This window comes from Astatotilapia calliptera, chromosome 3, assembly GCF_964374335.1.
Source record: "Astatotilapia calliptera chromosome 3, fAstCal68.1, whole genome shotgun sequence".
Lineage (NCBI taxonomy): Eukaryota > Metazoa > Chordata > Actinopteri > Cichliformes > Cichlidae > Astatotilapia > Astatotilapia calliptera.
In genome coordinates this window covers 35,141,737-35,155,834 of record NC_137424.1, presented here as the reverse complement: position 1 = coordinate 35,155,834, position 14,098 = coordinate 35,141,737, and the positions used below count along the sequence as shown (strand labels likewise).

Sequence of the window (14,098 nt, the reverse complement as noted above, 5' to 3'; positions counted from 1 at the left end):
TTTCTTGTGTTGTGCTCTGGTTAAAGTACTGTACATTTTCACATTTGTCTCCTTTTTTTGCATTACGGTGTCATATTTACCCCCTTTAATACAAAATATATTGTTTCCAAAGGACGGCCAATCCGCTCTAACTGCAAGGACACTTTGGACCTTTTTATTTAAACTATTTAAAGTGTTTAACGACTGTTAATTAATTGTTCAGTTTAATTTCTTGGGACAGTCTCTGAAGCAGTTAATTAGCAGAAGAGAGGAGACGCTGAATACTTCTTCTAGAGAAAATATTTCCCTTTTTTTTTCTTTTTTTTACTGGAAACATTAGGTAGCGATATAAATCTTCTCCAAGGTATTTCTTCCTCTGACACAAAATGAAAGCACTTAAGCCTGTATCCTCTTGCAACCTCAGACTGGGAAATCCCCCTGAATTCCAGCCACCTTTGTCGCTCTCTCCTCTGGTGATGAGCGATTTTTCCCGTCACTTGGGTGGATCCTTCCCTGTTGTTAGGAAAAGGGAGGGAAGGACGGTTAACGCTACAGAAACGTCTGAACAAATGGGGTTTACACAGCTTCTTTCTTTCTTTTTTTTTTTGGAGAATGGGGGGGAAGAGATGAATGATGTGAAAGTTATACACCGCAAGAATCTGTGACAGACCAGAAAAGCACTTGATGAATGTTCATAGAAGAAGCACAAGCAGACATAAGCCACTGCCTTTCGGATCTATTTGTTATCACGTTCCCTTCAGACACTGCGTCTTACCATGGAAAATTGAAAACTGCGCAGCCGTGACAGCAGAACATTGCTCACGAAAGTGTAGAGCAGCAATAATGAGCGACTCGTAAGTTGAGTTTGTGCACCTACTTTGACTTCATAGAACTACACGAATTGCCTAAACAAATTCCGTGTCTTGTGCTGAGCCTCCAGGATTATTCATGGGGAATTACGGTGGCTTGTCAAACAGTGTGTGAGGCCAAACAAAGCAGATGTAACACTGTAATATTCTATTTAAGATTACGTGAGGGTCTTGAGATTCCTTAAATCCTATTTGAGCGACCAGCTGCTTTCCGACTGCGTGTCACTTCACTGGATTTAATTGTCTTCTCAGACATGACAGAAGACACATTTTTTATTTCTAGCGGATGTCCGGTGGTTTATAATGATTCCAGAGATTATATGTGATTTTGACCCTTGGGGATGTCTGCAATTTGCAGAGTCCATTTTTCATCTGTGAGTTACATTTGCTGGCGAAAGGGAAGGGGGGGGAAAAGAAACGGTCCCCTGATCGCACTAATCCCAAGCAGATCAAATTCTGCTTAATTTCAACTGTAATTCATTTTTGGCACTCAGCTCCTTTCATTCATGAGAAATGGAAGAATTAGTACAAGCTACGGGGAAATCTTTGATTAATTTTCAACAAAAAAAATTTAAAAATCTGCAAAAGAAAATATTTAAAAGTTCATTTTTTTTCCATTAGGGAAGTCATTTCATGTCAGGGAAGTTGGGAGAAACTTTTTTTTACTTGAGTCCCATGACTGTACCGTAACCTGAAAGAAGCTCAACTTTCGAACTTTTGAGCAATAATCAAAAAGGCTCGCTAACGTTTTCTGAGTGCAGATTCAGTCACGTGTTCGTGTGCCCTTCCCTACCAGCAGACATGTCCTCTCCTACGATGAAGAAGCCAGAGAAGCCGCTGTTCAGCCCGACCTCTCCGCAGGACTCCTCACCACGACTCAGCACTTTCCCTCAGCCTCATCACCCAGGCCTAACAAGTGTAGGACACAGTGGTGAGTTCCAAATGCTGACTCTCTTCTTTAACGTTTGACTTCATTCCCTGCCTAAACACAGTCAAAGGCTCATACTCTCTCCGCTCCTTTGTCTGCGTGTCTTGCAGTTATATCGGCGAGGAGCCCCCCTCCACACTCGCCGCTGCAGTTCTCGGCCTCGGCTATCTTGCCCCCGACGGCGTCGTCCTACTTCTCGCACCCCACCATCCGCTACCCGCCTCATCTCAACCCTGCTGATTCCCTCAAGAGCTACGTGCCGTCATATGACCCGTCCAGCCCGCAGAGCAGCCAGGTCAGACTTTTTTTGTCTTTTCGTTTTTCCCCCGTGTTTTCAAAAGGCTGTAAGCCAGATCTTCAGCCAGAAGTCGTAGGGTTGTTTGGCACAACTTTCACGGCCTCTAGTCGTTCTTTGTTATATTATTGGGCTCCGTTTCCATCCGACAGATTAAAGATGAGAACGAATGTATGAATTACAGCATTTGTTTGTCTGTATTTCAGCATTACTGCCTCATTAGTGCTTTTTGCATCAGGGAAGATTATTTTTTCCTGCTCTAAATATCTTTATATTACAAACCTCAAACTGCACTTTTTATACACTTAGGATGACTAAATTTGATGGACTCCTGCCTCCCTCCCACTTTTTGAGGGGATAGAATATTGGAAAAAAGGCAAAACTACACTTTAAATTAATGAATTTAGTGTAAATCACATGATATCAGAGGAGAAAGTACTGATTTTTTTTTGTTGCCACTTCATGTGACAGAAAAAGCATATATATATTCTGCTTGATATACTGGACAAACTATTGCAATTGCAGTCACACATGACAAACAATACTGCACGGAGACGTGGCAGTAAATCAAATAGCTCTGGGCTTTTCTACATTCAGGGTACACACTGCGGCCAGTGTGTTGGAGAGAGCTAGCAGGCGTCTCTATAGATGAGAGAGCCGTGTGATATTTATGTGAGTTTTATATCCCCGCTGTTCTAACTGTAAACAAAGGCCTCGTAGACGGCTCCATCTCCAGAGCAGGGAGCGGGCTGGAAGTGTGGGGAGGTGGGGAGGAGAGAGGGTTACTCCAGAGAAAAACCGCGGGGAATGATAAAGGTTGTAAATATTTGCCGTTGCCGGGGCCCAGCTCTTGTGCAGAATTAACTGGCCCTCTGCTGGGGTGCTGGAAAGTTGGGGGGGGGGTGACTTGGCTAGCGAGGTGGGCTCCGGTAGGGAAGAGAGAGCGCAAGAAGACTGAGGTGAGGGGGGTAGCGAAGGTTGGGGGGGCACAGCAAATAACACAGCGCTTATAATCCCATGGACGAGTGCCAGAATGTTTTTATGCTTGCTTTAACGCAGATTATATTACACTCTAATTAAACATTCTATTCACATGGAAGGGAACCCTGCGGACACAATTCTTTTCCAAAAAGGCCTGTTTGAGTTTTGAACTTGGGGCGGCCCCGAAATGAACGCCCCAGACAGTCTCCAGCCGTCTGAAAGAGTAGCTCCCACTAGCTTCCTTTATTTCCTTCTCCATATATATAGTCCCACTGCTTTTCTTTCTATACTGGCACATTCACGCCATTGTAACAGGTCACTCCACAGCTCTCTCTCCGTCTTTTCATGCCCGGGTCCCCCTAAATTCCATTTATGAGCGCCATTAAAATCATTGTTTAGAATCATGTAGGAATTACATTGTCATTGACTGAAGATCTATTGTTGCTCATGCCCCCCAGAGTTTTGGTAATAACTGTGACAGGACAGCGGCTGAAAGTACTAAAATCCTTTCTTCAGGCGGAGCATTAAGTGTGAGAGTCAGTGGTCCAGCAATCTTTTGTTGTTAAGTGTAAGTTTCTCAGGGCAAACAGAGGCGGTTATGTCCCGTCCCCCCCTCCCCCGAAAAGGAGGGAAATGACGCCGTGATAGGATGTTCAGCCTCTTTAGTGTTCAGTTTGTTGCATGCTTGTCTTGGTTTATTGAGATCTACCCCTCTGCAGATTAACAAGGGAGCAAGCGCTTGTAAACTCAAGTCACTGGACACAGTCTGTCGTTTTATAAGGTGACACGTTTTTGGTGGCGGGCAAAGCAAATGCGGTTCTTACATGTGGATGTTTAGGGGGGAAAACAGATTTTCTTTGCTTTTTGTGTTAATTCAGATGCATTATTTGAGTATGATCCTGGTTTCTATTACTCCTACTGAATTATGTTTCAAATAAAAGAGAAGTGAAAGATTTTAGGTGGTGTTTTTACAAGAACATGCAGCTCGTGTTTGCTGTGACACTTATTTCAGGTCTTAAAAAAAATAAAGTGCATAATTGTGTTGTTGTTGTGTTTTTTTTTTTTATATCATCTGTACCCCACCTGCAGCCTAACAGCAGTGGTCAGGTTGTTGGAAAGGTCCCAGGCCACTTCACCCCAGTTTTGGCTCCCTCCCCACACCACGGCGCTGTGCGACCTGTCTCGCTTTCCATGCCAGACACCAAGCCCATCACCACATCAACAGAAGGTGAGCTCCAGTACCTGCTGCCCACTACTGACACACAGTACCTACAGTACAGCAAATACAGCACTTCCTCACAGTGTAGTAGCTCACGCTAGAAACACACTGGATTGTGCTTTTTAATGTAGTGTATAGTCTGTGCTCTAAATTTGCATCTTTTCAATTTGCATCGCACTTAAGGTGGAAAGTCATTTCTAAGGGCAGCACTGATCTAATTATTTCTCTTAGAATAAAATAACCCTTGAAGAGTAAGTGAACATGAGAGTGACACAAAGCTAGTTAGCAGTTTGTCTGTTTCAATCACTCAGTATCAGTATTCTGGTAACCATGCCAACTGTATGGCCGGGAGTATGATTGTCAGTGCAGCCAGGTGAGACCATAAACCACTAGTGGGGGACAAACAGATTTTAGGCTGTGTCTGACATTAGAAGCAAACGATAAAAAGAATCAGAGTGGTCCCAGCATTGAATCTTGCGGAACCCCTGCAGGCAGTTTTCACTATATGTTTATAGTTTAGAGTATCAGTGGAATTTAACAATGTTACTATGGTTACAGCAGTCAATTCCATGTAAATTCCCGACATCCAAATTTGAATCCAGACACTTATTCCTGTTTTTGTTTTGTTTTTTTGTGATGCTATGCTACCCAGGCTACTCATCGCCTGGCACGCCAACAGCTAATCGTTTTGTGAGCCTAAACCCTAGAGATCCCACCTTCCTGCACCAGCAACAGGTGAGGTTTCACCCCCTTCAGCACTCAGCTCACCTGTTCATCTTATCCTTTCACCCCTTCCCACGTCTCCACCCATTTTATCAAATCCCTGCTCTCTACAAAATCCAGAAACACACTGTTACTGACTTCTAGGGAGCAGTAAACGATCCCTTTAGATTAGAGCACTTCAGAAGTTCAGATTAAACAACAGATAAGTTGAGGTCAACCATAGCCGTGGATGCTGGCATAAAAAATTAGCAATGCTTTCTTTTATTTGTTTGTTTGTTTGTTTGTTCAAACCACAATTGAACCTTTGATATGCAAGCATAATATTTTCACTTTGGAATTGAGAAGCTTAAATTAACAGCTTAAATTATGCCCATTTTAAACTATCATTTTGAGTGAGTGTGCTTGAATTTAAATTCCACACTTGAGGAAAAAGAGACCTTAAGAAAGGTGAAGGGTCATTGCCATTAGAAGCTGGATGGTACACATGGATGCTTTTGAGAGTGAAATGTGTTTTTGTTTCCTCTACACGTACTTTAGAAGCTCTCACACGCATACCACACGTAGTCAGCACACTCATTTACCTCATTTACCGTACACGTGCTAAATATGTAGCGTTGGCGTCGGGTGGTTGCCTCAGGACTGGCTACAGGATGTCCTGGGATAGATGTGTGTGTCTCTCTGTGTGTGGGGGTGTGCGTATGTGCGAGGTTAGAACTGTTGCGGTGTTGTCGGACGAGAGAGGGAGAGTGCTCTCCCCTACCCAGTCTTATTGAAAGCGCTGTTCTGAGCCAAGGCTTTTCCAACCACAACTAATTGAATGCATCTGCACACAGCTACATAATGATCGCTGGGTTTCTCCTCAGCTCACTTTTTTTATGTTTAGTTTGAAAAAAAAAAAAAGACAAAGCTGGCCTCTGTTTCCTCACTTCTCTTTCTGTCTTTCCTTTTCTCTCTGCCTTTTTCACTTGAATTTCCTAAAATCAGGGCAAAAAAACCCCAAAAAAAACACAGGGGGGAATATTTGTCAGCAGTCGTGGGATGCTTTTATCCCACTCGGGAGGAGAGGGAGGAGGAGAGGGAGGATTCACTTGGCTGATGTCGCACAGTTTGTCTTCCACATTTCTAGTAGCCCTGCTACTTCTTTCAGTGGGGCACAAAGTGACTACACAAGACAGCGGCAGTCTGAGAGTAGCTGCATGAACTGCTGAATTTTGTCCAAACCGTGGCTCCCCGAGGCTACAAAGCCTTTCTGTTTCAGATTTTGAAATCAGCCAGATATATAAAGATCCCCTCAGTAAGGACTGTTGGCACTTAAAATAAAGAAATATAGTCAAAGATTTAATTACTAGTTTTATTAGTTAATGACAGTTATGTTTTGTTGGCATAATTCTGTGATTTTATTGCACTGACAAGTCAAAAGATGAATTATTTTGGGCCTTACATATTCCCTTAGATTTGGTTTGGGAAGCATTTTATCAAAAAGACAGTAGCTTAGAAATGTAGAAGAGTGAGAGCCTTGTAAGCATAACAATGATACCTTTCTGAAAGGTTACATGCTATATCGCCAAGAATAAATGTTTGTGTCGGCTTAAGGAAGTCTAAATAGTCCTCGCATTGATTCATCATGCTTCTGCTTGTCGCAGTTGTTTTTGTTTTCTGTGGTATGATTTAGCGGCCTAGGATCTGGCCCCGTGGAGCGGAGAGAGACACCGAGCCAAGTCCCTCAGGACTAAACACTTTCACCGAATGCTCAGTCATTGTCCTCATCTGGCAATGATGCGTATTGTGTGGGGGGTCCATAAGACTTTACTGACGATGTCAGTTGTTTGGTTGAAGCCGTTTCTGGCTAGGCTCGGTAGGAACGAGGACGAGAAGGAACGGGAAAGAGACAGTCAAGGTTTTTAAATGCGGTCAGCCTTGTGTCTGGACCGTGGAGGTTCAGTCTCTGTCTGTATGTGTGATTGATAGAGGCCGTGACTTCCATTGAATCTGTTTCGCATTTCCTTGCCGCTGCCAGAGATATTAAATAAAATAAACCAAAAGCAGAGGGCTCTGATGGAACGACAGTTTTTGGAATACCCAAGTTTCCTGATCATCACCGAATTACGAATTATTGTTAAATTTATATCTCATTGCTATAAAAAAGCATGTCTCCTGTGATAACTTGCTAATAAATTTTTTAAAAAAAATCTACTTCTCACCTCATGCCTATTTTAAAATGTCGCACCACCGAAATAGAGATCCTCGGACACAGACACACTAATACTAGGCTTCAAAATGAAAACACAAAACAAACCACCACCACCACACGCTCTCACACCTGCTCTACGATTCCCAGGCAATGAATGTGTGAAAACCCTCCATTCATCTCTCGCCTTGGTTAACCCCTCGAGGGAATGCCACCATCTAGCATTCCGCAGGGAAAGATCCGTGATCAGATGTCATTTGGTATTATCTAAGGAAGGATTCTAATCCACAATCTGCCCGCATCTGTTTGCTAACGTTCCCCGGCTCCTTCCCCTTTTTTCCCCGCTGCCCGTGCGACTCTGATGTGTCGGTGCCAGCGGACAGATGGCGAGCCCCTCGAGGAGCGGTGGCACCGAGCGTCTGGCCCAACCCGCGCATTCTCTCCAAGCTTTTGTCAGGCTGGAGAGTGCGGGAACAGCGTGGGGGTTTGGTCTCCCAGCATTTGATAAATACTGAGAAAACACACTGAATGAAACAAGTTTGCGTTGTTTCCTATTCAGTTTTATTAATCAGCCGCTCAAAGCAATTCATCAAGTGAAACCGATACATTAAATTGAAACCAAATGACTGTTATTGCGTCACCGTTGCTTAAAATGAATTCCCTTTGCTGGTTGTTTCTTGCCATTACTTCACATTTGTTCCAGGAAAGATGAAGGAACACAACGCAAACATCCCTCAATTTAAGTATGGCTTAAGTAGGAAACCATCAGCCCCCACACCACCCCTCCCTCCCGATGTGTTCATCCAGGTGCTCGGAGAAAAAAGAACACATTTCTTGACCGTTGCAAATGGCTCTGAATATTCAGCGTATGCGTATATCTGATTAAATCCCTCTTAAGAGCCTCTGCAAAACGTCTGCCACTGCACGAGGAGTGCTAACAGTGCAGTTTTATCCCGATGCATTACTAAATGAATGTGTTGACCACAGGGCAAGGTTAGGTTGGTATTGGCAGAGATAGCTCTCAGCTGGATTGCCGACACGTGCGCTCGCATAATGCATGCAAAGGAGACACAGTTTGTGCGTGGCTTTTTTTTGTTGCAGTAATTTGTAATCTGTATGTCAGGTTGGCATGTCTTAAAACAGGGGAGAAGGGGTTAGTGTGCGCGTTGGCGCGTGCGTGTATTTGTGTGTGTGTGTGTGTGGGCGAGTGCTGTAACTTCATTGTAATTGCGACCCTTAATCAATAAAAACAGTTAGCTAATGAAAAAAGTCTGCATGCTTGAGGGCATGCGTCCTGAATCTGAAAGTGCACTTAGAGTGAAGCAATCATTATGGACAGGGTGCATGCATCCAGTGGATTGCATGGCTTCATTGGTTTACCAGGTAAAATGAAATAAATAAATAAACAAGATAAAACAGTAGAGACTGCTCACAGATGAACTTCCTGTATGATGCCACTCACATTTTCTAACTAACTAACTTCGTTTTGTTTTTTGTTTTGCTTCCAGGTTAGCTGTTTCCACTAACTGTAATGCATGCTTTTTATTTTCTGTCTGTTTCACCTGTAGCTGTTATTTTATCTCAATAAGTATTAAAAACACTGACTCAGTTTTCATTCTTAGGATTCATTTTGGAGCCTTTTTTTAAAAAAAAATCTATTTTTTATTTCCCGTGCTCCTGTCCTAGGCTCTTTTGCATGCATGTGTGTATACAGTGTTGAGTTGTAGTGTAATCTGAAGTGGAAGTTGTCTTGGCCCAGTGATCTGACTGCTAGGTTTCAATTGACAGCTGAGGAAGTGTGACTGGAGCGTGACTCAAAACGGCAGGCATTATGGCCCCAGTGCCACTGACGACACTTTGGGGATTACTTGGCAAAGGTAACCTTTTCATTCTTTCATGCCGTCTCTCTCTGTCTCTCTTTCAGCACATGCACAAACACACAACATATAAGCATTGAAATGAGTAACTCAGTATAATGTATGAGTTCCTTGATTGTCTCCTCTTTACGTTCACATATAAACGCAATTACGGGGCCAGTAGCCGTGGCTGTTATTGCTGCAGATGTTGACCTTTTTCGAGATGAGGTCATGCCTTTGATAAAACACACGTTTCCTTGTGTCTCCCTCATGTTTTCTTTCCCCCGCCCCCTTTCTGTTGCTTCATCTCCTTTTCCATGCCTTAATAGTTTTATACATTTCCCAGTAACTTCTTCTTGTTTTGCACTTGAGAATTCGATTAGCAGCGGAGTCCCTTCATTCTGTTTTCCCCAGAACCGACTTTTGTAAATGCAGACGAACACAAACCACGAGAGGAGAAGGTCATATTTTCTTTTCATATCTGTTGGAAAGCGATAAATACAAATACCAATATTATATTTCGCTGCATAACGACAACTCTTGCAGTGTGATTCAGCTTTTGAAATAAAGCCTTTCTTCCTCTTGGATTCATTCTTAATAAAAACAACAAAATAATGCTTTGATGTAACTAATTTGACAAAGCATGTGGAAAATTTAAAAAAGGAAGTCATTTCAGGTCAGATTGTTAGCCATGTGCGGTTAAGTTGCTCGCTGTATTTAAACAAGCTTAGCTTTGTTTAACTTTGTGCTCAAGTAATGCTTTACTCTCTGTAACTTAAAGTTACAGACCCCCCACCTTCCACACACACACACACACACACACACACACACACACACACACACACACACACACACACACACACACACACCCCTCCTCCCTCGCTTCCATACTGTATCTCTCCCTCTCTGGGGGAAAACCTGAACCATTTCACCATGCTAGAGCGAGCAAGCTGAGCTAAGCCTTTTCCTGTTACGTCTCCCCTTTCCCCTTTTCCCTGGATATGTACAGTGTGTGTGGGTGTGTGTGTGAGTGTGTGTGTGTGTGGGTGTACAGGTCATTTTGCGCTCGCTGAAGTTACAAATGTTTTTACAAACACAAACGCACACAGCAGAACCCCCTTCGAAAGGCCTCCTAATGGGCCAGTAGAGATAGCAGAGAAAAATGTCCCCCGCTGCAAGCCTGAGGTCTCTTTTTCCACTCGCACTCCAGCTCACTCCTCCTCCTTTCGCCATGTGACTCGTACAGTAATAAGAAAAGATAGAATAGATCCCGACTGGATTCAGTTTAGTTATTGCGAGGATGGGGACGGTAATTCTATTACACTTTTTTTCCCCTCTTTGATGGATTATTTACGCCCAATCGTTCAACATACAGATGAGATCAGTTTGATTTCTCCTTTATCTTGCTCGCCCCTTTAAATGGGGCGCTTCGCTAGGCCTCTTCAGTACTAGCCCTCAAATTAAAAAGCTGCCAGACTCGCATGTTGCTATTGTGCAGGAAATGGGTCAGCAATCCATTAAGATGCCATTAGATAATCTAATTTAGGGAGCTAATCCTTAAACGAAGCACGCTGTATGGCCAGGCTGTGCTCGCGGGGAGTAGAATTAGTGAGGTTTGTGAGCCGGACAGGGCAGGGGGAGGCCATCTTGAAGGTTACCTAAGGAAACGCGGCGATGGAGGTCAGGTCTTTTAGCCATGCTCAGAGCTGCTCGTGTGGAGACAAAATCTAGAGGAGCTGCACTGATGCAGGTTAAGATTGCAACAACAACAAATAGCTTCAAATAAAATGTTTGTCTTTATGTTATGTCTTTTTAATTATTTAAAAGCTACAGGGGACAAAATGCCTGAACATCTAACTTCCTGTGAATGGGGCCCTTAGTTCCTGCACAAGTTCAGTCATACTAATGAGGCAACTGATCCCCACACACACACACACACCCTAATGCATGCACAGACACTGATGCAGAGAGTTATTCTGTACTGTAAAACAAAAAACCTACTTATAGGATGCAGGTGCGGACAGGCAGCCAGTTTAAAACTGATCTGTGCAAAAAAAAAAGTGCATTTTTGTAGCTGTTTGACCCCCCGCACACACCTACTAAACAATGTAAGTCATTACCTGAGAGGCGTTTCATAAGAAAAGCGAAACATTGCGAGATAAAAGAAGGGAAGGAAGGAAGAAAGAAAAGGAGAGCGCTGCAGTCCTTGGCCGCTCTGTGCGCTCTTTGTTCAGAAAGGTAGGAAAAACTTAATCCCCCGTTTCCTGTCCGATGATTTTTGGCAGAGTGAAAGAGAGAAGGAGGGAGGGAAGAGGATAGAACGAGGACGGGCTGGACGGTAAAAAAAACTGCTAGAGAGGATTAGCCTTGAAGTCTTTTTTTAACACTTTGCGCACTGAAACGCAACCTAAAACTTGAGTGATGTTTGCTTTTGTTTTGAATGCGTCTCCTCGGCTCTTGTGTTTTCTGTCTTTCACTCTTTATTAGCGAGTCGGGCCTCTCGGGCCGTGAGGTGAATTGAATTTGCACTTCCATTGTTTTAAGTAAAAGAGCGGTGACTAGTGATTTGTAAAAAATGCAGACTGGTTGATGAGTTGCTTTTATGAGCCCAGACAGTGTTGTTCTAATACTGAAGTTTCACAAAGAGTCGAGTCTCTGCACAGGAGCATCATCAGACTCGAGGCTTGTCTTGTGTTTTGTTTCATGTGAAGAAAACCCCCAAAAAACAAAACCTCCTTGTCCCCTTTTCCCATCTAAGCCTGCTTTCCTTTTCTTTCCTTTTTTCTGCATATTCCCTTCACTCCTGCGTTCCTCACTTTTATCTGTTTCCTGCTCTTTTTTCCATCCATCACGTTTCAGCTGCTGCAACAGCGTGCTGATGCTTCGTATGCGTGCATCGGTTATTGGTGAAAAGTGTAACACAGGTATTTTCATACTTAGCGGGAGTGATACGAGAGGTGGGAGGGGGTTAGATGAGTGCACACTGGGGCCCTGCGGGGAAGAAAAGAGCAAGGGGGGGCTAATTATCTGACATCTACGTTGCGCAGCACCCCTCGGGAACAACATGCTGTTTGTTCCCGCTCGCGTTTTCAGTTAGCACCGTTGCTCCCCAGGAACAATCACTGTGTTGTTTTGCCATTAGCGTGAGATGAATAGGGATGGAACAGCTTTGTGTAGGGACCCCCACACTTTTTACCCACAACCACTCCTCCTTCACCGCCGCTACCAATCGCGCTCCCCCCCCCCCCCCCCCCCCCCCATCGCGCTTTTCTCCACCGCCGTTAATGCACAGAAGAGCGGCTGCGTCACGGCCCTCTCACACGATGTCCTTCACTGGGAATCAAGTGGGATCCCCTCAGCTTAGTTTAACGAGCTTTTTTTTTTGTTTATCTGCGTTTGAACAAACCAACAGCGAGACCACGAACCTCAATGACAGCAGAGCTGGTCATTAGCGAAGCAGCGTTCAGGATAACTGGGTGAAAGAATCTGATTTTGACTGCAAACGGCACAGGAGTAATCTCTTTGTCTCTCTCTCTGTCTCTCTGTCTCCACAGTCCTGGTACCTGGGCGAGCTTAGTTCCATTCCAAGTGTCGAACGGGACTCCGATTCTGCCAACAAATGTCCACCAGAACTACAGCATAAACATCATTGGTGAGCCCCTGGTCCCCGCCGAGACAGGGAACTGATCACACAGAGGCCGGATGACCCCCAGGGTGGATAGATGGGTGGGGGCGTTGGTAGTGCGGAGCTAGCACTACAGGTGTCCACAGCCATGGATGAAACCAGCAAAGCAGCAAGCGCTGCATAACCCTCTCTACTATCCCCCCCCAACCCTCATCCCAGCCCCTCCTTGTTCCCTCCCCACTCCCGTCCCTCCCGATGATGGACACTGGCCCTGAAGTGAAGATGAGGGTTCGTTCAGAGGAAAGAAGAAAAAAAAAAAACCAAGAAGCTTCAGGTCTGCTGTCTCCTCACCCCGGCCCACACACACACAAACACACACACCTACCACCCACCAGTCAGTTGTTGTGTGTTGCAGAACTTTGCAATCCATTCAGATACTGTGATGTATAGATGCCTTAATGTTTTATTGCATGACACTCTAGTCTCTTAGCGGCGATTCCTATTATTTTTCCATGTTGGAGGAAGATGTAAAATCTAGATTTACAAACACACCCACACACACACACACGCATAAGTGAGGGGGTCTGCATATTTGACAACCTCTGCCTGGTGGATGGCTCAGAGACTCTAAGCTCTCCAACTGAGACCTCTTGAGAAGAGGCTTTCCCGCATCAAACGATTCACTGTGTGCACCATAGGAACAAAAACTTGTGAATTCAGAGTGTTTCTTCTTCCATTTGATTTCAGTTTACTGTGATACGACTCTTTGTTCAGAAAAATGTGTTGACTTTGTTTATTCTTTACTGCTACTTACTTCATGAATTAATGTAAACACTTAGGCCCCTTTCAGACATGGCTTCACGGGTTTGTCAAAGCGATTAAGACCCCGGTAACTCTTACGTGAACGCTCCTCATGGCAGCGCCGCAGACAGCCTCGGTATGTGCAAAAGGCTTGCTGCATTTGTGGCCGCAAGATGTGCCCGGCGATATTTAATTCTCTTCGCCGCCACAGACCCTGTTCACAGGAGACATTTCCACATGACAGGATGATGGCTCAGTTTTCATTAAGTGTCCCAGTAAGTCATGGCAAGCTGGTCAGTGAGCAAGCAAACGCAACAGCATGACTTCCCCGACCTTTTTACTTGGTCTGAGCCAGCAGCATCTCTGAGATGGGCACAGGATGTTCTTCAGTGGCAACGCTGGACGCCAAAAGCAAACCCTCCTGGCTGAAAGGGCAACAAAGTCTGCACAAGTTAGGATGGGTGCTGGTGGGGTAAACTGCCATCATCTGGAGCGTCATCCAGCATCCAGACAGATAGCAGTTCCTGTCCTGTGGGACATGTTTTGGCTAAAAACCGCACCAGTTCACAGCTTTCCAATTGAAAAGTGATGGTTAAGAGGTGACACCAGTGGGTCGTCACAGAACATCTGCATG

The 14,098-nt window shown here is 44.4% G+C and overlaps 1 protein-coding gene across 6 annotated transcripts in view; it reads left to right on the top strand.

The window, feature by feature from the left end:
* LOC113018611 (nuclear factor 1 B-type) overlaps positions 1-13,442 on the top strand; it is a 58,363-nt gene extending 44,921 nt beyond the window's left edge. For 2 of the 6 annotated variants that reach the window (XM_080299929.1, XM_080299928.1), the window contains 6 exons: positions 1,648-1,779; positions 1,887-2,071; positions 4,142-4,280; positions 4,924-5,006; positions 8,971-9,059; positions 12,593-13,150. In XM_080299929.1, the coding sequence (XP_080156055.1) occupies positions 1,648-1,779; positions 1,887-2,071; positions 4,142-4,280; positions 4,924-5,006; positions 8,971-9,059; positions 12,593-12,725 (761 nt within the window). In that variant the 3' untranslated portion in view covers positions 12,726-13,150. Of the gene's footprint in view, positions 1-1,644; positions 1,780-1,886; positions 2,072-4,141; positions 4,281-4,923; positions 5,007-8,970; positions 9,060-12,592 lie in introns of all 6 variants that reach the window. The other 4 variants (XM_026161780.2, XM_026161778.2, XM_026161784.2 and 1 more) reach the window with 3 other exon arrangements.
* The last annotated feature ends 656 nt before the right edge of the window (positions 13,443-14,098 follow it).